This window comes from Orcinus orca, chromosome 8 (genome assembly GCF_937001465.1).
Source record: "Orcinus orca chromosome 8, mOrcOrc1.1, whole genome shotgun sequence".
NCBI lineage: Eukaryota > Metazoa > Chordata > Mammalia > Artiodactyla > Delphinidae > Orcinus > Orcinus orca.
Genome location: NC_064566.1, coordinates 46,377,606 through 46,402,726, shown reverse-complemented (window position 1 = coordinate 46,402,726; position 25,121 = coordinate 46,377,606). Strand labels below are relative to the sequence as shown.

Here is a 25,121-nt window from a genome sequence, read left to right as displayed (position 1 = left end):
GGCTTCTCTTGTTGCGGAGCACGGGTTCTAGGCGCTTGGGCTTCAGTAGTTGTGTGCGCGGGCTCAATAGCTGAGGTTCGCGGGCTCTAGAGCGCAGGCTCAGTAGCTGTGGTGCACAGGCTTAGTTGCTCCACGGCATGTGGGATCTTCCTGGACCAGGGATCGAACCCGTGTCCCCTGCATTGACGGGTGGATTCTTAACCACTGTGCCACCAGGGAAGTCCCCTGTCATGTCTCTTTAGCCTCGTTTAATCTGGAACCTCTCCACAGTTTGCTTTGTCTTTTATGACACTGACATTTTTGAAGAATACAGCACTCCATCTTTTTATTAAATAACTGTTTTTTTTAATAAATATGAGCAATTTCATTCTAGAATTCCATCTTTTAGGATATGGGGGGATGACATTCTGGGTACCAATAATTCTGTTACTTAGGGTCGCTTCAAAAAAGAGATGCTATTCTTTATTTATTTTTATAGTCAGCCATCTTTTTTGAATCTTTTTTTTTGAATTTTATTTTATTTATTTTTTTATACAGCAGGTTCTTATTAGTTAGCCATTTTATACATATTAGTGTATATATGTCAGTCCCAATCACCTAATTCATCACACACACACCCTCACCCCGCCACTTTTCCCCCTTGGTGTCCGTATGTTTGTTCTCTACATCTGTGTCTCTATTTCTGCCCTGCAAACTGGTTCATCTGTACCATTTTTCTAGGTTCCACATATATGTGTTAATGTATGATATTTGTTTTTCTCTTACTTCACACTGTATGACAGTCTCTAGATCCATCCACATCTCTACAAATTACCCAATTTCACTCCTTTTTATGGCTGAGTAATATTCCATTGTATATGTGTACCACATCTTCTTTATCCACTCGTCTGTCGATGGGCATTTAGGTTGCTTCCATGTCCTGGCTATTGTAAATAGTGCTGCAATGAACATTGGGGTGCATACGTCTTTTTGAATTGTGGTTTTCTCTGGGTATACGCCCAGTAGTGGGATTGCTGGATCATATGGTAATTCTATTTTTAGATTTTTAAGGAAGCTCCATACTGTTCTCCATAGTGGCTTTATCAGTTTACATTCCCACCAACAGTGAAAGAGGGTTCCCTTTGCTCCACACCCTCTCCAGCATTTACTGTTTGTAGATTTTCTGATGATGCCCATTCTGACTGGTGTGAGGTGATACCTCATTGTAGTTTTGATTTGCATTTCTCTAATAACTAGTGATGTTGAGCAGCTTTTCAAGTGCTTCTTGGCCATCTGTATGTCCTCTTTGGAGAAATATCTATTTAGGTCTTCTGCCCATTTTTTGATTGGGTTGTTTGTTTTTTTAATATTGCGCTGCATGAGTTGTTTATATATTTTGGAGATTAATTCTTTGTCCGTTGATTCGTTTGCAAATATTTTCTCCCATTCTGAGGGTTGTCTTTTCATCTTGTTTGTAGTTTCCTTTGCTTTGCAAAGGCTTTTAAGTTTCATTAGGTCCCATTTGTTTATTTTTGTTTTTATTTCCATTACTCTAGGAGGTGGATCAAAAAAGATCTTGTGGGCTTCCTTGGTAGTGCAGTGGTTGAGAGTCCGCCTGCCGATGCAGGGGACACGGGTTCGTGCCCCAGTCTGGGAAGATCCCACATGCCGCGGAGCAGCTAGGCCCGTGAGCCATGGCCACTGGGCCTGCGTGTCCGGAGCCTGTGCTCTGCAACGGGAGAGGCCACAACAGTGAGAGGCCCGCGTACCGCAAAAAAAAAAAAAGATCTTGCTTTATTTCCCACTGACCAAAACTTTAAGTATTTCATGGAATAAATAAATAAATGTTCTACACTAAGAAAAAAAAAATCTTGCTGTGATTTATGTCAAAGAGTGTTCTTCCTATGTTTTCCTCTAAGAGTTTTATAGTGTCCAGTCTTACATTTAGGTCTCTAATCCATTTTGAGTTTATTTTTGTGTATGGTGTTAGGAAGTGTTCTAATTTCATTCTTTTACATGCAGCTGTCCAGTTTTCCCAGCACCACCTATTGAAGAGGCTGTCTTTTCTCCATTGTATATCCTTGCCTCCTTTGTCATAGATTAGTTGACCATAGGTATGTGGGTTTATCTCTGGGCTTTCTATCCTGTTCCATTGATCTATATTTCTGTTTTTGTGCCAGTACCATATTGTCTTGATTACTGTAGCTTTGTAGTATAGTCTGAAGTCAGGGAGTCTGATTCCTCCAGCTCCGTTTCTCTTTCTCAAGACTGCTTTGGCTATTCAGGGTCTTTTGTGTCTCCATACAAATTTTAAGATTTTTTGTTCTAGTTCTGTAGAAAATGCCATTGGTAATTTGATAGGGATTGCATTGAATCTGTAGATTGCTTTGGGTAGTATAGTCATTTTCACAATATTGATTCTTCCAATCCAAGAACATGGTATATCTCTCCATCTGTTTGTATCATCTTTAATTTCTTTCATCAGTGTCTTATAGTTTTCTACATATAGGTCTTTTGTCTCCCTAGGTAGATTTATTCCTAGGTATTTTATTCTTTTTGTTGCAATGGTAAATGGGCATGTTTCCTTAATTTCTCTCTCAAATTTTTCATCATTAGTGTATAGGAATGCAAGAGAATTCTGTGCATTAATTTTGTATCCTGCAACTTTACCAAATTCATTGATTAGCTCTAGTAGTTTTCTGGTGGCACATTTAGGATTCTCTATGTATAGTATCATGTCATCTGCAAACAGTGACAGTTTTACTTCTTCTTTTCCAATTTGTATTCCTTTTATTTCTTTTTCTTCTCTGATTGCCATAGCTAGGACTTCCAAAACTATGTCGAATAATAGTGGCAAGAGTGGACATCCTTGTCTTGCTCCTGATCTTAGAGGAAATGCTTTCAGTTTTTCACCACTGAGAATGATGTTTGCTGTGGGTTTGTCGTATATGGCCTTTATTATGTTGAGGTAGGTTCCCTCTATGCCTACTTTCTGGAGAGTTTTTATCATAAATGGGTGTTGGATTTTGTCAAAAGAATTTTCTGCATCTATTGAGATGATCATATGGTTTTTGTTTTTTGATCATATGGTTTTTATTCTTCAATTTCTTAATATGGTTTATCACATTGGTTGATTGGCATATATTGAAGAATCCTTGCATCCCTGGGATAAATCCCACTTGATCATGGTGTATGATCCTTTTAATGTGTTGCTGGATGCTGCTTGCTAGTATTCTGTTGAGGATTTTTGCATCTATATTCATCAGTGATATTGGTCTGTAATTTTCTTTTTTTGTAGTATCTTTGTCTGGTTTTGGTATCAGGGTGATGATGGCCTCATAGAATGAATTTGGGAGCGTTCCTTCCTCTGCAATTTTTTGGAAGAGTTTGAGAACAATGGGTGTTAGCTCTTCTCTAAATGTTTGATAGAATTCACCTGCGAAGCCATCTGGTCCTGGGCTTTTGTTTGTTGGAAGATCTTTAATCATAGTTTCAACTTCGTTACTTGTGATTGGTCTGTTCATATTTTGTATTTCTTCCTGGTTCAGTCTTGGAAGGTTTTAACTTTCTAAGAATTTGTCCATTTCTTCCAGGTTGTCCACTTTATTGGCATAGAGTTGCTTGCAGTAGTCTCTTAGGATGCTTTCTATTTCTGTGGTGTCTGTTGTAACTTCTTCTTTTCCATTTCTAATTTTTAAATAACTGTTTCACTGAGACATAATTCATATACCGTACAATTTACCACTTAAAGTGTAGAATTCAGTGTTTTTTAATATATTCACAGAGCTGGGCAACCATCACTACAATCAATTTTAGAACCTATTGATCATCCCAAAAGAAACTATGTACCCATTTCTTTTGGGCAGTCATTCCCCATTTCCTCCTAAACTCTCCAGCCCTAGGCAAGCTGTCATCTACAGGTTCTGTCTCTATGGATTTGTTACATTTCATATAACTAGAATTGTACAATATATTTTCTTTTGTGACTGGCTGCTTTCACTTAGCATGTTTTCAAGGTTCATCTATGTTATAGCATGCATCAGTATTTCATTTTTTTATGTCAAATATTACTCCATTTTATGGATTTCTCACATTTCGTTTATCCTTTCAACAAATGATGGACATTTAAGTTGTTTCCACCTTTTGGCTATCATGACTAATACTGCTGTGCACTTTTGTGTATGTGTTTTTGTATGGACTTACGTTTTCATTTCTCTTGGAGTGGAATTGCTGGGTTACATGGTAATTCTATGTTTAAACTGTTGAAGAACTAACAAACTGTTTTCCAGAGTGGCTGCACCATTTTACATCCCTACCAGCAATGTATGAGGCTTCCAACGTCTCCGCATCGTCACCTACACTTGCCCCTTTGATTATAGCCATCCTATAATGGGTGGGTGTAAAATGATGTCTCATTGTGGTTTTGATTTGCATTTCCCTGATGACTAAAGATGTTGAGCATCTTTTTCATGTGCTTATTGGCCATTTGTTTATCTTCTTTAGAAAAATATCTATTCAGATCATTTTCTCACTTCTAAACTGAGTTATCTATTATTGGGTTGTAAGAGTTTTAATATATTCTAGCTATAAGTCTCTCATCAGATATATGATTTGCAAATTTTTTCCCCATTCTATGGGCTGCCTTTTCACTTTCTTGATGGTGTCCTTTGAAACACAAAAGTTTTTAATTTCGTTGGTGTGAAAGTTATTTCTCTTCCCTTTTAAAAAATGGAGTATTTCTCATTTTGTGTTTATCCAGTTTTCTTGTATTGGGATTGAGGTTATTCATTCTTGGTCTGAGTACTGTGTAGGTGATGTTATGCTCCTCTCAGGGTATCACATCTGGAGCCACATGTTGTCCATCTGTCTTCTATTGAAGATGCTAATTTTGATCATCTCATCAAGGTATTGCTTGATTTCTTTACTGTACAATTACTGGCTTTGTTTTTTTCCTCTCCCATTCATATTCTTTAAAAAAGCACTGGGAGTTCTTTTCCCAATGGTGTAACAAAATTCTTTAATAAAACTTATAAAAATGAATATTTAAGAATAGTTTTTTCAGCTTGAATTGTTTTCCTTTTCCACTCCCAAAGAAAATACAAAATTACCAGCACCCACATATACACTCAAAACTATAGTGATATTCTCTACACAGAACTACTTTAGAGTTTAAATGCATGTAATACTTTTGCAAGTATTGCAAGTTTGGTATGTTTTGAAAAGAGTAATTTAATTTTGGGGTGTCAGGAAATGGGTTTTGTCAAAGTCCATTGCCGGCAATGAGCAGGCCTAATAATACTGGCACAGAGCATTAACTGTACATCTTATTAACAGTGAGGTGAATAACTTTGAATAAGTTTTAGAGAAATAAAAAAATAACTGGGATTGGAAGTTTGGGATTGGCATGTATATATTACTATATTTAAAATAGATAACCAATAAGGACCTACAGTATAGCACAGGGAACTCTGCTCAATACTCTGTAATAACCTAAATGGGAAAAGAATCTGAAAAGAATACATACATGTATATGTATAACTGAGAAAAAAAGAAGAAAAGAAAAGAATTTTCAAGTTTATCAGTTACGCTGCAGTGACCCAATGAAGACGTGCTTTTTGGTTCTGCCACATGTTGTTTGAAGGTGGGCAGGAGGCACCACTCTACTCCATCCTCAATATGGAAAAGAGAGTGTGGTGAAGCACATGCTGTTTTCTCAAAATGTCAATCTAGAAGGGACCCAAGTCTCTCTTGGGTGACCAAGAGTGACACACATTTCATTGCCCAAAATGAGTCCCATGGACACATTCAATTTTTTTTTTTTTTTTTTTTTTTGGTTGTGCAGCATGCTGGATCTTAGTTCCCCGACCAGGTATCAAACCCATGCCCCCTGCAGTGGAAGCACAGAGTCTTAACCACTGGACCACCAGGGAAGTCCCTGAATGCATTCAGTTTCAAACTCCATGAAAGTGCAATAGCATGGCAGGATCGATGTGGAATACTTGTGAAAAACCATACATCTTCTATTGAATATAAAAATGTTGAAATATATGAAAAAATAAATGTCAGTGATATAAGCGATCCATGAGGAATGTCAAAAAAAAAAAAAAGTAAACACAGGATAGACTCTCAAGCAGGTATTTCACATACCATAAAGATCGCTTCAAACTAAGGAAAACCATAACAGAATAAAATTCTGTCTTAAGTTAAAAAAAAAAAAAAAGGATGAAATTCTCTCTTTTCAGACTGTCTACACTCCACTAGCACATTTCGCTTTGAGTTCTGTGCTCTCTGAGGCACATGATGGTCAGACCCACCTTGGCCAGGCCTATGTCCTCCTCTCTCATCAGGGACTTTGTCCCACTGACCACAAGCCTCATGCAAATTACTCATTTTTGGAACCTGAATTCACACCCTGACAAAGTGAGTGTGTTCATCGGCCTTACTTGCCTACGGCCCTGGGCACTGCTTCTCTGGGGTCAAAGGTTGGACTTCGTCATGCTGGAAACATCAAACCTGAGATGAGCAGCTCTGAAGAATGTGTGATTCTGAGCTCAGCAAGGAGATGTACTGCCATCTTCATACATCAGAGGCTGAGGACTGAAAATAAGGAAAGATGATGGATTGACAGGTCTCTGTATATGGGTGCTGTTTCTGATCTGAGAGAGATAGTCTTAGGAGATTGGAAGAACACATTTCTCCTTTCCAGCTCAGGAGAATAAGGGTTTTCAGAAGGTCCTGTGGAAGAACCCTAGTCAGGCATTATGGCCTTTCATTCCTACTTCAAGCTCCAATTCTTCTGTTCTAGAACAAACACATCCTACTAGAAAGCCTGAAACTAAAGGATTCTCTATTTCAGTGAAATGGGAGAAACTAGCAGAGTACGAACCCATTTTTTAAGTGTATCTTGGATTTAACTTCTCTAGTCTGAAGTGGTGGAAGATGATAATGATGATGATAGTTAACATTTATTGAGCCCATACTACATTCCAGGTAGTTTTCTAAGAGTTTTCCATTTGTGAATGCATTTATTCTCACAACAACCCTATCCAGTAAGTACTATCTTTTTCTTTATTTACTATATGAGGAAACTGAGGCACAGAGAGGTCAAGTAACTTGTGCAAGGTCACACAGCTATTAAGTGGCAGAGCTGGGATACAAATCCAGGTACTGCAGAGGACATAATGGGAGTCTTGGAGAAAATGAACATTATGAAACATAAATCTTTGAGAAATCTTTCACTAAGATAAACAGAAAGAATGCATTCTCAGAAAAGTACATTAGGAATACTGAGAGGGGGAATATTGGGTGAGTCATGCTGCTTGAGTCCCCTTAGTTCCTCGTTGGAAATCCCAAGTGAGGGTTTACCAAGCCTCTTATAGTTGCACCCACATCACTCAAAACTTCAGCTTTGGTGCCTGATGTGGCTGCTAAAAGCTGCCTTCCTCAAGCCAAGTCACCTGGACCTAACACTGGGATTCTGAGCACATATTTTTCCTTTGCCACCATTACCATCTGGCTATATTGTCCGCAGTTTTATGCAATGGACAGGCATCATTTACTGCAGCTGCACTGGCACTGTGTAACGATGACCAGTTTGTGGTCATGCACAGTGAGTTACACACAAGGCTGCAGAGGGCTGAGCCCAGCAGGCCCGGCCAGGGTTCACCACAAGCTCACACTCTTTACCACCACACTCTTCTGCTGGCCATGACTGTGTCAGTCACACATTGCTGGGTCTATCCTCCCTGGGGCATTGGTTCCATTTTCTGCTCAGAAACTATTAATTATTTTTCAACCACAAAGTGTATAATAAGGCAAAGATAGCACCAAAGCTCAGATTTGAGGTAGGTTTGTATTTCTGCTTTTTGCGCTGCACAAGGAAAAGACAGAAAACTCCAAACTATGCCTCAAAGTTATCCTTCAATCCTAGGTAGGATAAAATATAAGATCATAAGACAGTCCAAGTCAGTGGGGTGTGTAAGCTCTTTAAACGACACGTGGTGAAAATCACACAAGATTACAATTTGGGACTGATTGTTCCCCTGCATTCTTTTTTTTAAAATTTATTTTTGGCTGTCTTGGGTCTTCGTTGCTGTGTGTGGGCTTTCTATAGTTGCCACGAGCGGGATCTACTCTTTTGTTGCGGTACATGGGCTTCTCATTGCGGTGGCTTCTCTTGTTGTGGAGCACGGGCTCTAGGTGCGCAGGCTTCAGTAGCTGTGGCTGGCAGGCTCTAGAGCGCAGGCTCAGTAGTTGTGGCACACAGGCTTAGTTGCTCCGCGGCATGTGGGATCTTCCTGGACCAGGGCTCGAACCTGTGTCCCCTGCATTGGCAGGCAGATTCTTAACCACTGCACCACCAGGGAAGCCCCCCCTGCCCCCCCTCATTCTTTCAAGTCCTTTTTCCTCCTGTCTCAGGAATATGTATCCAGCCTAGCATGGTGCCGAGACCATAACAATGAATAAATGAATGTGGTGTGTGTGTGTGTGTGTGTGTGTCTTTGGACATGGATGTGATTCAGAGAATTGTTGATAGTTTGAAAGGACCTGAAGATCAATGACTTCTCACCTGGTCATTAGTCATTAGGCCAGGCAGAGGGAAGGAAAAGACCTAAACAGATACATTCCGAGGGCTGTTTGAAACAGCATGCAATCAGTTGTCAAACCACAGCCCTAGTCCCCAACATCCCATTGGTAACATTTTGTCTTGAATTATGAGCATTTAAGCTCCAAGGTTACTTAAGCTCCGAGGCAGTGGGATGACTGAAACACAGGTGGATTCCATTTACAACCACTAGGTGGCACCTGTTCTAGGAATTGCAAAATGGCTTGTTCACATGCTGGAGCTTTCGTCATCCTGGCCTGAGCCAAACTGTCAAGTTCCTGCTGGGTGGGCAGAGGAACTTGCCAGGGCCAGTGCTGCCAGGCTTGGTTTAAGGAGCCAGTGCCCTGGGAGGGGGCTGGATTCATGATTCCAATGATGAGCTCACCCTATCTAGAGTAGCCGCTCCCTCCCACCACCTCCTCATACTCTTATCTTTTCACCCTTTTTAACTTTCTTTATAGCAGTTATCACACTTGACTTTACTATATGTTCGTTTATTTTCTGTCTCCCTCCACTAGAATCTAAACTCCACAAGAGCATTTTGCTCATTACAGGATCACCGGTTCCTCAATACCTAGCACTTGGTAAGCCCTCAGTAAACATGTTGTATAAATGAATGAATGAGCAAACACGTTAACAAAGAATTATTAGTAACTAAGGTCTGTAGTCCATTCCCCTAATGAGATACTCTGAAAACCAAGCAATGCTGAGTTATGATCATTGTTTATAGTAGGTGCGTTTAATTTGTATCCCTTTTATTCAGCTAGAGCAACCTGCCTGTGAACGAGTGGTTTCACTTTCTAAATCTATTTCAATCCTGTGTTCCCTGGAAAGTGATCCCTGCTGAGTAGGTATGTCTTTATAGCTGTCAATCACAGGAGCAGCCTCGCTGGGCCATCAAGCCCCAGATGTTGGTCTCCTGTAGGCGGATCAGGACTGCCTGAACGGAGAAGGAAGCATGTTACCACAAATATCCAGGACACCCCTGAGCTGGGTTCACAAGCCCCTGGAGTAGATGACACAGGGAGGAAGCCTCTCCGAGGCTTCTAATTTCCTGTGGTTGGGCTCCTAGTGGCAACACCCAGGACCTGGATTTGGAGGCAGCTGATGGCTTGCCTAGCAAGAAGGCCACAGGTAACAAGGCTCCCTTGACTTGGTGAGGAACTGCTTTACTCCAGCCTCACCTAATCCACGTGCCTCCCAAATACTGACTAAGAGTAATGTAGACTTGGGTAAGGCTCCTGGGATCCATCCTCCCGCGTGAAAAGAAGCAGATATACTGACAGCCCCAGTAAGAGGCATGTCTTCTGAGTTAAGGAGGAGATCGAGGTGTGCAGGAGGGAGCCCAGGGTTTCCCGGTGCACAGGCCCACTGGCTGCAGTGGTCTGCAGTGGTGGGCAGCATGCAGCAGCCCTGGTGCCTCTTCCTGCAAAGATCCACAATTCCTTGCTCTGTGCGGTGCAGCTGCTGCCTTTCCCAAGTTTCCACATGACAATTATAAAATCACCTGCAAACCTAAATCCAGTGAGTGCCTACAGATGACACACTCAACAGCTCAGAGAATGATTCAGAGGAAGCAATCTTCCAAAGTGAAGATAATCATCCGTTAGTGTGAAAAGGCAAGCACTCTTTTATTAGCATTGGAAGCTCAAGGGAAACGTGGCTGAAGCCATAAAAGCAGCACTTCAGTAAATGGCTCAAGAACAATATCCACAGCTGGAGGGAAGGACATGTACAGATTCCTCTCCCACTCAGAGTTCTACCACAAAACTTGTTCTCGCGGAAGGAAGGCAAAGCTCAGCTCTGACCTCTTCCTGTTTACTTTATCAACAGCTCCCCCAGAGTTCAGAGTTGACTGGTCTTCTTTTATCTACCTACTTTTCCCAGGTGACCTCAACCCGTCTCATTCTTTATTCTGTGACATTAAAATTAATATTCCAGCCCTGAGCGCTCCTGGGACTTCATAGAACCAGTTGCCTATTTGAAATCTTTATTTGGATACTAATAGTCATGTCATACTTAGAATGGCCAAAATTAAACTCTTGATCTTCTCTTCTTTTCCAGTGTCTTATCATTGCATAAGAAAGCACCCAAAGCCTAATGACTAAAACAACAATAATCATTGATTTTGCTCACAAGTCTGTCATTTTGGTACAGCTCAACGGGGACTGCTCAGTGAAGCATCAGCTGGAGAATCCATTTCTAAGGTTAGCTGGCAAGTTTTGCTAGCTGTCACCTGGGAGTCAGCTGGGTTGTGGGGAGGTGGGGAGGTGGGGAGGGCTTGGTTTCTCTTCACGAGCTGCTATGGCTTCCTCAAGGCATGGTGACTGAAGTCCCAGTGAGTTTCCCAAGGAGACGAAGTGGAAATTGCCAGTATCTTAAGTCCTGGGCCCAGGAACTAGTAAAATGTTACTTCTGCCATATAAGATTGGTTAATCAGTCACAGATCCCAGGTTCAAGGGGAGGGGCAAAAGGCCCCCAACTTTGCATGGAAGGAGCATCAAAGAATTTGTAGACAGGTTTTTAGATTGTCACATGTCCCAAACCTGCTCCTCCTGCAGTCTTCTCCATCTACCAGTTATTCAGACAACTAGGGGTCACCTTCAGTTGCTGTCCTTCCCTTCCCCTTCCACCCAATCACCAGCAAGTTCTGGTGACTCTCTCCCAAAACATGTCCAGAATCCTTCTGTTCTCTCCTCTCCACTACTCCCGCCTTACCCAGACAACCTCATCTCTCACTGGATGGCTGCTTGGTTGGTTGCAGTAGTTTGTTAACTGTTCTCTGCCTCCGTGCCTGCTTTCTAAAACCTATTCTTCATACAGTAACCAGAGCTATCTTTTAAAAACAGAAATCAGGTCACCTCACTCTTCTGTTTAAACCCCCTCCAAAAGCTGCACGACATATTTAGAATTAAACCCACAACCCTCATTCTGAATTCCAAAGCCCAGTGTGCTCTGGCCCCTGTCCAGTTCCCTGGCCTCATCTCATACCACTTGCCTTCTCACTAGTCTATGATCCACACACACGCTTGTTGCTGCCTGATAGCCTTTGCACCTGGCTTTCCTCTATCTGGAATGTTCTTCCCCCGATTTGTCCAAGGCTGGTTCCTTCTTGCCATTTATTTTTCAGTTGAAATACCGTTTACCTAGAGAAACCTCCGCAATTCCCAAACCTAAAGAAGCCACACCATCATCTGTTATATTAACCTATTTTAATTTTCAACATAACATAGCACTTACTACTAGTTGATACTTTCCGTGTTGATTTGTTCATTGTCTCCTCCCTCTAAAATGTAAACTCTAAAATGACAAGACCTTGTCTGTCCTGTCACTGTGCATCCCTAGGACCTAGAACAGTGCCTGGCAAAGAGCAGATGTTTGATAACTATTTACTGATTTAACAGGTAGCAACAGTAGCCCCTGCCATCCAGTCTTCCAACAGGACCACAGAGTCTCTCAGAGTGGTTGATGGGTATAGAGAGGAAGCTTCAGGAGGGCTTCAGTGGCTCATGCAAGGCCCAGCTCCTGAAGGATGCTTCACAGAGACCAGGTTTATGCAGCCTCCTTCCAACCCCCAGTGTACTGCCATCCCTAGCCTTCTTGTGAAACCAGCAATACAGAATCAGACAGTCCTAAGGACAAAGTTACTAACATGCTTGGACGGGGTGGCGCAGTTCTGCTGCCATCGGTCAGGTCATTAACTCACATTGTATTACATTTGAATTTTCATCTTAGGGTCAGACTCAGAAATGTAAGCCAAGTTCCGGCATCACCAATTCCAAGTACTTGTATTAATGATTATTTTTTAAAACGAAGATGCTCAAATTTTTGAAGAGAGACTTAGAAATGGGTATTTAGGACCATCCAAATAAATTTTTTGAAGTTTGATTGGGCTTTTAAAAACTCAATGTTATTAATAGGTTAAAAAACAAAACATTGAGGTGAAAAGAGAATTCAACAATAAATGAAATAATCTTTGTTTTCTTCAAAAATGTTTGTTAATCTTTTTTTTCTTTTGGTACTTTGGTGTAGAGAATTGATTGTGTGCAGAGTTAGTTTGCTACTGAAATAAAACACTATGGTTGTGTGTAGTCAGCCCATTCATTAGGGAAATGGCAGCTTGTTTGATAGAAGTCTTTTTTATTCACTGTAATGAGATTTTTGCCTATAGATTTCAATTTTTAAAAATTCAATAATATTGAAAAATCAAATTCCTGTGGGAGAAAGTGACTGTGAGGTCCCACTGTGCCGAGAGAAAATGAGATGATTCTGCGGTACTAAGAGGCCGGGATTTGTGTGCTTCCGGCAGTGGGTGACCATTAAGGGCCTGAGACCACCCTGAGCCGTGCAGCCCGTGCCCCTGGACCCCAGTCAGGCTCTGAACTTGGCGAGAGGAAGGAAGGCAAACATGACAGGCTGGTCTGTACCACGTCGCACCTGGACCTCGCACGCCCTGTGCTGGGAAGCCCACGGAGGAAGGAGAACCCTTGGCGGTATTGACTCGGGGTGTGTGAAATCTCCTTTTCATGATGGATGGATTCTCATCCATCGAGGAGATCACATCCTATCTGAACTCTCCAGGCTCTACTGCAGCACCCAGAAGAGTGCTGCCCTGAGGGCACAGCTGAAGGTGTAAGACAAGCACTGTGCATTTGCTCTGAGGTGGAAACTGGCAACAGGGAAGGCCATTGATAGGTCTACATTACGATGTCTGTGGAAGTGCTTAGTTTCTACCTTTTTATTTCTAGTTCTTTCTGCTGTAAGTAATTTCTAGTGATCACTGCTTAGGACTCAAGCTTCTGGGATCAAACTTAGGTCACACAGGCTGGAGAAGGCTGTGGAGTCACCGAGTCCTCCCAGGTCCCGGGTGGGTAGATGATGCCTGGAGGACTCTCCCTCCCTCCCTCCCCCCTTTCCTGCTCTGCCTGGTCGGAGCCGACACCTGAATGCAGAGGGCTCCCTTAGGGAGGACTATGCTGGAAGAAGCTGAAGTCTCAGACAAGGCAGCCCCCTCAAGGAGGAGTGAGGACCAAGAAGGACACGTGCATCTCACCTGAGCTGACTGAAGTCCCGCTCAGCCAGCCCTTGACATATCCAAGACATGTGCCCACAGCAATGAGAAGCGAGTAAGACTCAAAGCCGTTCTCAGTCCACATCCACAATGCTGGGAAAGAAAAACCAAGTTCAATTTACCAAAATATCTGTATTATCTATAAAAATTGAACTCTAACCAGGCACTGCTACTAGAGGCAGCGTTATCCGGCTATGCTGGCTGCAGAAGCAGATCGCTGTGTTCCACCAGCCCACAGCCCAATGCTGTGCTGAGTGGCACGTGGGCAGGCTCATTTGTAAGGTCTCAGAAACCTGGACACTTTGGAACGGAGCAATCGGATGAAGGATCTTGGAAACATTTCCCGGGACTCCTGGGCTGTGTACTTGAAATAGTTCTGGGGGTGGGCCAGAACGTCAAACAGAGCCTTGATCAGTTTCTTATCCTGAAAAGAACAGAATTTTGTTACTGGGCCAAAATATTTTAACATTATGACATTTTGCCAATGGAACTATAATGTCCCACTGTTAGGCGGTAGGTTGATCAGCTGAAAAACGCTTTGTGAAAATTGTCTCCTCTGATTTTTATCTTTTTTAGTCCCAATTTTTGTTTCCTAAGTATCTATAAAGAGCACATATTACTTTTATTTTAAAAATTTAATGTGTAAAAAATTGTTTTTCTAAACCACGTGGTAACTTTGGAATTTGGGGAATATTTGTAGCGTTAGTGATATGGCCAGTGTTTATTTATACTTATAAGTATCTAAAATTTGGTGGACTTCAGGCTGGAAGGATGAGCAAGGAGCCAAGAATCCTCAACTATTTGGAGAATGAACATGGAAACATGAGTTGCCGCTGGCTTGGATTTCTGATAAACAAGTTTCCCTCTGCTCCTCCACACATTTCCAAACTAAAAAATACTACTTTATTTGACAACACTAAAAATGGCCCCTTGAGTTTTTTTAAAAAAAAACCTAAGTCTGGTGAAGATATAAAACTGACCTCAGCCCAGAGCAGGCTCAGTGTCTGAAAGGTAGCAAGAGGAAACCCTTCCTCGGTGGCGCCTGGCGAGCCCTGGGGGTGACTGCCGTGGCCACCTCGGGTGCATACTCACCTTCAGTATTTCCTGATGGTTCTCTGATGCGTAGAGCCTGCCATCTCGAACTATGTCTTCAATGAGTTCCTGGTAGTCCTCTGTTTGAATAAAGGACATATTTTGCATTTGTATGCTTTAGTTCTTTCCAGGCTGACTCTTTCATTTTTCAAATAAGGTTCTGAGAAATGCCCCTTCTGTAGCTGCCATCAGAACAATGACCTCTCTGATACTAAGAAGGCAATCAGAGAGAACTTCCACAGACTCACCCGCTACCTCCTCTCACCCACCAGCATCTGCATCCATCTCTCCTGTTCCTCCCTCAGATGAACCTCTGTATATCCAGCCAAGACCCATCCCTCCACTTTGCTTACCAGCTCCATGTTCTCTCACCAAATCAAGGACGTTGTTCCACCAATTCTGCCCTTCCTTTCCTACGTGATGAAATTTTCTCTCTGCTGGTCTATCACACCAGCATGCAAACATGCTGTTGTGTCTCCAATGTTTTTTAAAAAAACCCTCTCTAGACCTCATTTCTCCCTCCAGCTTCCATCCCACGTCTCCGTTCCCCTTTGTATCAAAACTCCTTGAAAGAATTGTCAGCACTCACTATCTCCAATTCGATTCCTTTCTTTCTCTCTCACACCCATTCCAGTCGACTCTGGCCCCCAGCACTCCTCCAAAACTGCTTGTTGGGGTCACCAGTGACCTTCATGCTGCTCAACTCTTAGTCCTCACCTTCCTTGATGCATTCAAAGTCTAGCCTATTTCCTACAGTCATAATTCAAATCAAACATATGCAAAACACAATCTTTTTTAAATTCCAGGCAGAGAAGAATGTCTCTTTGTATGCATATTATGTGCAACAAATCCAAACAAATCATAAGAACATCACTGGAACTGTGTGGGAGAAAAAGTCTCTCCTGCTCAAGTGATGGGAAATGGAAATTCATAGGATAATACTCATAATTACTAATTTAATACATGTACAATATCGCTGGTCCTCTCTTCATGTGGTCTCTTTCTTCTTATCCTTTCATTTTCGTGAATACAAAATCTATAAAATATGAATGAGGGTACGTTTTCTTTTTTTTTAATCTTGAATTCCTCTACTGCAGAGTCTCTACCTCAGAGAATTAGCTCCTTTTGATGAGGAGTTCACCATTAGGAACGCTTGTCACTGTTCTAGAGAGCTGTTTGCCGCTATCCCAAATGTTTCCAAACCACCGTCTTTTTAAAAAATCTTTCCTCTGCTTTTAAGAACTACGGTGTTGGGCTTCCCAGTGTCGGGCACAGTGGTTAAGAATCCGCCTGCCAATGCAGGAGACATGAGTTCAAGCCCTGGTCCGGGACGATCCCACATGCTGTGGAGCAACTAAGCCTGTGTGCCACAACTGCTGAGCCAGCACTCTAGAGCCCGCGAGCCACAACTACTGAGCCCGCATGCCACAGCTACTGAAGCCCGTGCGCCTAGAGCCCGTGCTCCGCAACAAGAGAAGCCACCGCAATGAGAAGCCTGCTCACCACAACGAAGAGTAGCCCCAGCTCACCGCAACTAGAGAAAAGCCCGCATGCAGCAACGAAGACCCAGTGTAGCCAAAACTAACTAACTAACTAAATTTATTAAAAAAAAAGAACTACTGTGTCTCCTCACTTGCTCCAACTGTCATGAGAAAAGCACTCCAGTGTTGTAGGTAAGAACTCAAGAGTCCCAAAGACCCCTGCAACTTTGTCCTGCTGTGCTCTCAGGCAGTTACTTAAATCTCTAAGCCAGAGTGGCCTCATCTGTAACATCAGGAGAGTCGTGTCCACTGCATGGGTGGCTGTGAGGAACGTGCCGTGTCAAGGGCACTTGGCATATGCCTGGTCCTCATAAGCTCAGCACATGTTAGCCGCAGCTACGGTGCTCCCTGCTCTCCAGGCCAGTGGGCTAGTCTGTAGCAGCCTCAGCTGCCCCTTCTCAATGTGACTGCTGTTCTTCTGGGCTTGGAACCAGATATCAAAACTGTCTGAAATATAGGTTGAAAGAAAAAATTAAATAGGCTCTGGTGAAGAGCTAAAAGGCTTCTGCACGGCCAAAACAGCAGTTTTCAACTATTTTCTGCTGTGACAGACACAATATTTTTTTAAATTGGGGTATTGCTGTTTAACAATGTTGTGTTAGTGTCTACTGTACAGCGAAGTGGAGTTCCCTGTGCTATACAGCAGGTTCTCATTAGTTATCTATGTTATACATATTAGTGATATATGTCAATTCCAATCTCCCAGTTCATCCCACCTGCACCATCTCTTCTCCCCTTGGTGTCCATACATTTCAGACACACTCTTGTGGGCCTAACCAGGGTTATATGTCATTTCCCCTGGTTCAAGCTACAACCCTTTGTTTGAATTAAAGAAAAAAATCAAGACGTTTTCATGTGTCACAGAGTTGAGAACAGCCTGACTGAAATGTGTGAACTTTGGTGACATTTGTTCTGGAGTCTCTGTGGCTTTTTGGCTCCTTCCTGATCCTAGATGGGGGAGGTTGTTGGCTGGCTGCCTTTGGGGAGATAAGATGCTCTGAATCCCAGCAGAGCCACCTGGGAGCCATGTGTGTCCACCTAGGAGTCTGAGACTAAGGGCCCTTGTCTTAGTGTTTGACATGGTTTCAGGCACCAGGATGATGATTCTAGAGTTTGTCACATGTTAGAAATAAACTATGTGAGGTGTTTTTAGGAACTCCATAGAATATCGTCTTTCCAAAACACCTACTTTTCACACCTGTCTGCCTAAAAACCTTCAGTGGCTCCCTTTAAGATTAGGTCCACCCTTCTGAGCTTGGCACTCGAGACTCTTCATAGCCTAACCCCACCTGCTTCTAATCTCATCTCTCACTGCTGAGCCCCATGCACCCTACCAACTGGCAAAATCATTAGTCCCCAACATGCCAGGTACTCCATCCTTTGACCTATGTCATTCCCTTTTCCTGAGTGTTCTTCCTCCCATTTATAAGAAAACTTACATATTCTTTCAAGACCCAAATCTCTTGAGACTTTGCTCTATTCTTTCCAAAAACCCATGCAAAATGAATGGCTGCCCCTTTTTCTGTCTCACACAGAGCCTTGTACATGCCCCGTTGTAGCATCTATGACACCATATTCTTTTTTGTATCTCTGTCACTAACCGTGTTGTCTCCAGCACCTCACCCAATACCTGGCATACTAGATGCTCATTAAATATTTGCGGCATGGATGAATGAATAAGTTCACGATGAACAGATAACTCTTCCCTGCTAGGTTATGAGGTCTTCCAGGACAAGGTCCAGTTCATTTTGTGTTCCTAGTCAATGTTTGTCACCGAAGTCTCAGAGCTTGGTAGGGCCCCAGGGCTCACACAGGCCACCCCTTCGTTTAACAAGAAGAAAATGAAATCAGGGAAGTCATCTAACTTGCCCAAAGTTACACAGCAAGTTAGTGGCAGAGACAAGACCAGAACTCAGGTCTTTTTCCTCATTCCCTGGGATTCTATATAAAAAAAGCTGCAATTGTAGTAGGTTAATATTTATTGAGTATTTACTATGTGCCACACACGGCACCCAGTCCTTTATGGATTATCCTACTGAACTCTCACATTAAGTCTAACGATTATCCTTATTTACACACTGAGAAAATGAAGCCTAGAGATGGTAAGTAACATCCACAACGTTGCAGAAGAGATTAAACCCAACCTGGCTGACGCCATCGCCCATGTTCTGACCCACAAAACTATGCTCGCGTTCATTTACTTTCTAAAACATCTGTTCATCCTTGTAGTCAGTATCCCCAAATGCCTGTTTAAACCTTGGCACCTGTGAGTCAGCGATGTCCTTTCTCCGTATCCTGCCTGCCTTTCTGAGCATGCGTGCTTGTCAGCAGTCTACCAGCTGGCCCAGGAGTTGATTCTGTTCAGAGCAGAGAACCTTCTTATGCGTGCTGCAGCCTGAGCTTCACAGTGCTTACCATCGTATGTCACATATGGGACCTGGAACCCTCTGGCGCTGTTCCCTTCATTGGACTTAAACTGAATCCACAGCTTCTTGGATCTAGAGGTGAAGGCGATGGGGCGTTCGTAGGTCTGGCAGGTTTCATACGTTGTCACAGAATTGGACGAAGCTGCCAAGGGAAGTTGGAGGGGACGGGGTTCAAGACTCATCACTGAGCCTGCAGATAATAAACACTCATCTTTTCAAATCCTCACACCACATAACAAGTTATGTACAAGGGCTCTTCAGGACCAGCTGAGTCCTCGTAAGGGCCACAGTCGTGACTGTGGGCCCCAGGGAAGGCTAACTGCAAGGCCCATGGCTGGCAAACGGCAGCAGCCCAGGGTGCAGCACTCACTGCAGGAGCTGAGGTCAGGGCTCTCACATTGCAGGGCCAACCTGCTGCAACCTGGTAATAATCTCCGCCATTCACTGCATGGTTCCTTAGACCAGGCAGTGTGCTCTGCACTTTATAGACTTTTATCTCACTTAGCCCCCACCCCCCAAACCCAGAGGAAGTTGGTGCAGTGGTTATCTCATTTACGGAGAAATTAATTACTTGCCCAGGATCACACAGCCAGTATGTGGAAAGATCAGGATTCAAACCCACACCTGACTCCAGACATTGTAACCACTAATAAGAATGGCAAATACTTAAGTAGTATGTGTCATTATTATTCTAAGTGCTTTACAAATAAAAATGCATTTATTCCTCATGATAACCCTATGAGGTAGCAACTATTATTATCCCCATTTTAACAGATGAGCACTCTGAGGCACAGAAAGTTCCCGAACGTATTCCCAAGATCATAGAACTAGTAAGAGGTGGAGCTGGGATTCAGATCCAGGCAGAGCCCCCTCATGACACTGCCTCTAAGCTGCGTTGGTGACAGTATCCTTTTATGGACACTGGGTCATGCATCAGGATGGGAGGCGGGTCCCTCCTGGCTGGACCACGCCCTTTGTCTTGGTCAGTCCCTAAGCCATGAGTTGCTTCCCAGGGTGAGGCAAGTGTCTGGGGTCCTGAAGCCAGCCCTGCATGAGCTTCACTGACACTCTGTGTCCTTGTGGAAGAGGGTTCCCAATGAGCACAGAGGGAAGACTGACCCGCAGGATCACTTCCTCTAGGGTTCAACAGGAGGCCTCAACCTGTGGTTTTTGTCTAAATTTTGTTTTCTTGGCAAACTCTAGAAACTCATGTCCCATCTCTGTTCTAATACGAGGTGGCATTCTAGGCCTGCTTCTCCCATTTAAAGCCAGGCATAACCAACAAGGACCTACTGTTTAGCACAGGGAACTATACTCAATACTATGTAATAACCTATAAGAGAAAAAAATCTGAAAAAGAATATATATACATATATATATATATATATATATATACACACACACATATATATGACTGAATCGCTGTGCTGTACACCTGAAACTTACATGATATTGTAAATGAACTATACTTCCATAAAAAATGTTTTAAATAATAAAGCCAGGCAGCGTGCCATCAGGCTTTTCAGCTGGCCTCAGAAGGGGAGAGGAGCAGACAGGTGAGACGCACCAGTTTTCCGCATCACCAGGTAGTCTCCACAGTCATCCTCTATGGGCAGGAAGATCTCAGGGACCACAATCAAGATGCGGCGCTTGGGGGGTGGGTTGATGGTCCAGGTACATTCTGTGTTGGCAGGGTAATTGCCTGGGTAGTTTGGGGATTCGATGTATCCAGTGAAATCACCTAGCTCCCCTCCACATCTTCTGTCTGGAAGAGGAAATGCCGTGAGTTACAAAGGCACAGCACAGCTGTCATAATGTCATGGTCAAAAAATAATAATAACAATGATGTCATGGCCAGCCCCCGCTTGGCTGAGGAGAACCCTATTGCCCCCGGAAATGACATCATCGCAGGAATGAGTCTGCCCTGTAGTGCCCACAGCCCCCACTGAGAGCCCGACTACATTAACTTCCCACACAGAGCCCACCCCTCTGGGTTCCCAGGGCATCATTTTCTCATTAACTTGAAGGCATTCAAGGTCAGGGACAGGTGTTTGTGAAACAAAAGGATAACTTTAGTTTTTACTGTTTTGTTTACAAAGTCCAAGTGCCAGGAGAATGCATGGCACAGAACTTGTAGGTCTGTCAAAATAGGGAGAATAGAGCTTACTGCTCAGCAAAGGATATTTGACCCTTTCCTAGAGATCTTTGATGAAGACATGACAGCCATACTCTTTCACTTTCCTCTCTGGTCAAGACCATGTTTTATTTTTAAGTGGGGAAGAGAATTCCATTCAGCTATCAGTCAGTATAGGTCATGCTGGATACTCACCTCTGGCACCAAAGGCAAGGAGCATACACTTGTGCGTACACACACACACACACACACACACACACACCACCTCAGCCACACTTCACTCACTGAATCTCCATTCATCCAACAAATATTCTTGCCCTAAAGGAGCTTAATGTTTAAAACTGTCAGGTGAACCTGTTCAAGAGAAGATGTTGAAGGATAACCTTTGGCCTCTCTAGTTGTAACTGGGATTTATTATTCCCAGTAGGAAAAAAACACACAAAAAACAAAAAAACAGCCTTTTGTTCCTGGAAGAGAAGAGGGAGAGGAGAGAGTCATGGAGTCAAGAAAACTGTCTCCGAGCCTGACCGGCTACCTGAGGAACTGTGCCATGCAGCTCCAAGGACCAGGGGTGGGAAGGCAAGGAAACATTTCATCTTGACGGGGAAAAGAATCTTCTTACACTGTGAACTTCCCAAGTGTAATCTACCAAAAGACTAGGATATTATGAGCGGCAGTAAGCTTCTTGTTAAGGCACGGGGAGGGGGAAGGGTAAGCTGGGACGAAGTGAGAGCGTCGCATGGACTTATATATACTACCAAATGTAAAATAGATAGCTGGTGGGAAGCAGCCTCATAACACAGGGAGATCAGCTCGGTGCTTTGTGACCACCTAGAGGGGTGGGATAGAGAGGGTGGGAGGGAGGCGCAAGAGGGAGGAGATATGGGGATATATGTATATGTATAGCTGACTCACTTTGTTATAAAGCAGACACTAACACACCATTGCAAAGCAATTATACTCCAATAAAGATGTTAAAAAAATTTTTTAATTTAACGAAAAAGAGACTAGACAGCTACTTGTGAGGATGTTGTTAAAAGGGCTTCGTTGGGATAGAGAGAAAACCAGATAAGCTTCCAGTCATAAATTCAAGTGATTCACTGCCCCCTCCAATCCCCTACTCTTCCAGTTTGGGGAGGCCTCTTGCTCCCCTACATTGCTGAACCAGCTGAGGTTGTCAGCTGGCCTTTACTAGAGAATTTTACACAATAGTTAAAAACAAAGAAGCAAACAAACCAAGTCCAAATAGCAAGTCCTTGAATGATTTACCTCCCCATTCCTACAGAATACAAACTAAGCTCCCTAGTCTGGCAGTCAAGACTGTCAATGAAAAAACGCTTCCCTGGTGGCGCAGTGGTTAAGAATCCACCTGCCAATGCAGGGGACACGGGTTCGAGCCCCGGTCCAGGAAGATCCCACATGCCGCAGAGCAACTAAGCCCGTGTGCCACAACTACTGAGCCTGCGCTCTAGAGCCCACAAGCCACAACTACTGAGCCCATGCGCTGCATCTACTGAAGCCCCCGTGCTCTAGAGCCCGTGCTCCGCAACAAGAGAAGCCACCACAATGAGAAGTCCACACACTGCAACGAAGAGTAGCCCCCACTCGCCGCAACTAGAGAAAGCCCGCGCACAGCAACAAAGACCTAACACAGCCAAAAATATAAATAAATAAATAAAAATAAGTAAAATTAAAAAAAAGAAAAAACGTTGCCTGCCATGTCAGTAAACAAAGGATGTTGCGACCATCAAGCCATCACACTGCAGCCACCCCAAATGATGCACCCTGAGGAGACTCAGGATGAGAAAGCACAGGATGCTGGCCCCAGATAGCTGAGGTGCAGATCAAAGGAACGATTTCAGTGAGCCCAGACTCTTGTATCTTCCCTTACACAGAAAAGCGCTAACTTCCTTACCTTGAGATATCGGGTCTTGTTTAATTAACAGTAATCTTGATGTTCCGACTACCTGGTCTTTGTTGCAAAAATTCATATATATCCTGGTTCCTCCCCTTCCTCTTTGGGGCAGTCCCTCAGAGCTATCAGAGAGGCTGTGTCCCGGGCTTAAGTTCTCAGTTTTGTGAGCCGAATAAAACATAACTCTCAACTTTTAGGTTGTGCTTTTTTTTTTTTTTCAGTCAACAAGGCTTCCTTTCTTGGTCTGCTTCAGACTCCCTGCAGCACATTCCATGATCAGGTCCAGGGGTCTCTTCCCATAAAGCCTTTCACCTTTCTGAGTCTGTGCTTCCTCCCAGCTGCTCTCTTGGGCGTGAAGTTCTTTCTCCCACTCTCCCCCAACTCTCCCCATCAAAACCTTTCCTCGTCTCTCCAGACAGAAGGAGTAGCTCTTTCCTCTGCAGTCCCTCAGCCTGTGCTGCTGCAGGGCCAGGTACTGATTCTGCTTGCATTGCCTGGTACATAACAGGTCCTCAAACAGTGCTTGTTGAACAGGGCTGAACTGACATTTTACCCTTGGGAGCAAATTACAGCAAGTACACCCTGTGAATGTGCCTGGAGAAGTAGCCTGCACCAATACAGGTGAGTGCCTGCAGGTCCAGTACTGAGCTGCAGAGCCCTGAGGAGGGCTAACAACGGCTCCGCGGTCCTGAATGAACCAGGGACCCCTGCCAACCCGCACCCCCTAGGTGGACCCAGGTGCTTGCCCTCTTAATCAAGGACTGTGAAAAGCCTTAGAGAGAGACCTACTTTTACACTGGGTTATGTTTGTGGAGCCATCAAAGTCAGTCGTGGTATTTCCTGGGCAGGAAACACAATTATTCTTTCCAAATTCTGGCTGGTATGTTCCTGCTGGGCAGCGAATACATCGGTGAGTGGTGGTGTTGTAGAAATGTCCAGGTGAACATTGAACTGTAGGGGTGGGGGAAGGTGGAGAGAACGAAAAGAAAAAAAAAAAGACTGTTATTTTCATCAGATGTAACACGAAAGCTTTTGCAGTTTGGGACAGAAATGTCTATGCCCAAATAAGTACTGCTTTCCTACTACTCTGGGGCTAATCAACATTTAATTCCCTAAACAGCCAGCTTGGGTGCAACTTGTGACTCATGACACTGAGAAAAACACAAAGGGAACGAGGTATGGGTGTATCTTCTGAGTTCATTGTCCGTGATGTCGTCGGGCGTGAACGCTCACAGCTCTGTCTTCACGCACAGCGGGCCTGGGAGCCTGGAGGGGCACAGAGCTGACCCTGGGCTTGGGGCTGGGCTCCTGCAGAAGGCAGCGGGGTGAGGCTCTGTAGAAGGCGTAGGGCCTGTTCTGGAGTGGGGAACTCTAGGGAAGGGTGAGGAGCTAGAGGAGGCCTGGAAGCAAGGAGCAGAGGGAGCCTGTGGACTAAACCTGCCCATCTCCCCGGCTGTCTTGCAGTCAGCCGCGTTCGAAGGGGAGGACCATGTCTAGGGAGTTCCTGTGCTCCCTGCACATCCAGCAGGGACGAATGGCCGTGGGGACCTGTCCTCCCTGCCACTGGGGCCCACGCAGGGCACCTCGGCTGAGCTTGACTGGGGCTTGACCACGGTTCTCAAAAGGGGAAATTCAATTCCGGGAAGGGGCAAGCTACCAAGTCCTCACCTCTGGTTTCACAGTCCTGGAAGGAAGTGGCTCCCAGGTGTTTGGTGAGGAGGCCTCCTCCACAGGGAAAGCAGGAAGTACGGCCAGCTTCAGGCTGGAATGTGCCCAGGGCACAGAGCTGGCAGGGTGCAAAGCCATCCGCGGAATATTCACCAGGTTGGCACAGACCTGGGGGGATCAATGACCTTAGGTGAGCAAGGCCCCTGGGCAGAGCCTTTCCCATCTCTCTGCAGATGAGATCAGAGAGATGTGGTCAGGCCTGTCACCCCATGCGGACCTCAGCTCCCACCTCAGCGAGAGAAACTTTGTCCAGCCCTGCTGCGGACACTGACGAGGTAGCATGGGGGTGCCTGATGTTTACACACAGGGCTACACAGCACAGTGCAAAGATGGAGACAAGTGTGGACCCTTCTGGATTACGGAGCAGGCATGGGTAGGCTGCAGGCTTAGGACTACCCAGGGCCCAGGCAGCTGCTGCAGTGCAGGAGCCCCTCGAGAGAGGGTTCTCTGCCTGCAGTCAATGTGGTAATTCAACCCAGAAGTACACCCTCACCCAGCTGATTATATCCTAGTGATATAAAGACTCTTCTGGTCACGGAAGAGTCTCCCCTTTTTACCAATTATATTTACTAAGTTACATCTCCTTATGCTAAGGTGTGTCCTGGCCTCCCTCAATTAGTGTACTAAATG

At 44.2% G+C, this 25,121-nt stretch overlaps 1 protein-coding gene across 6 annotated transcripts in view; it reads right to left on the bottom strand.

Annotated features, from left to right (window-relative positions):
- Nucleotides 1-10,194: 10,194 nt before the first annotated feature.
- SCUBE2 (signal peptide, CUB domain and EGF like domain containing 2) overlaps nt 10,195-25,121 on the bottom strand; it is a 68,363-nt gene continuing 53,436 nt past the window's right edge. For 5 of the 6 annotated variants that reach the window (XM_033404554.2, XM_033404555.2, XM_033404556.2 and 2 more), the window contains 6 exons: nt 24,432-24,599; nt 23,553-23,714; nt 20,282-20,479; nt 18,704-18,856; nt 14,748-14,827; nt 10,195-14,079 (listed from right to left, as the gene is read on the bottom strand). In XM_033404554.2, the coding sequence (XP_033260445.1) occupies nt 13,927-14,079; nt 14,748-14,827; nt 18,704-18,856; nt 20,282-20,479; nt 23,553-23,714; nt 24,432-24,599 (914 nt within the window). In that variant the 3' untranslated portion in view covers nt 10,195-13,926. Of the gene's footprint in view, nt 14,080-14,747; nt 14,828-18,703; nt 18,857-20,281; nt 20,480-23,552; nt 23,715-24,431; nt 24,600-25,121 lie in introns of those variants that run through there. The other variant, XM_033404559.2, reaches the window with a different exon arrangement.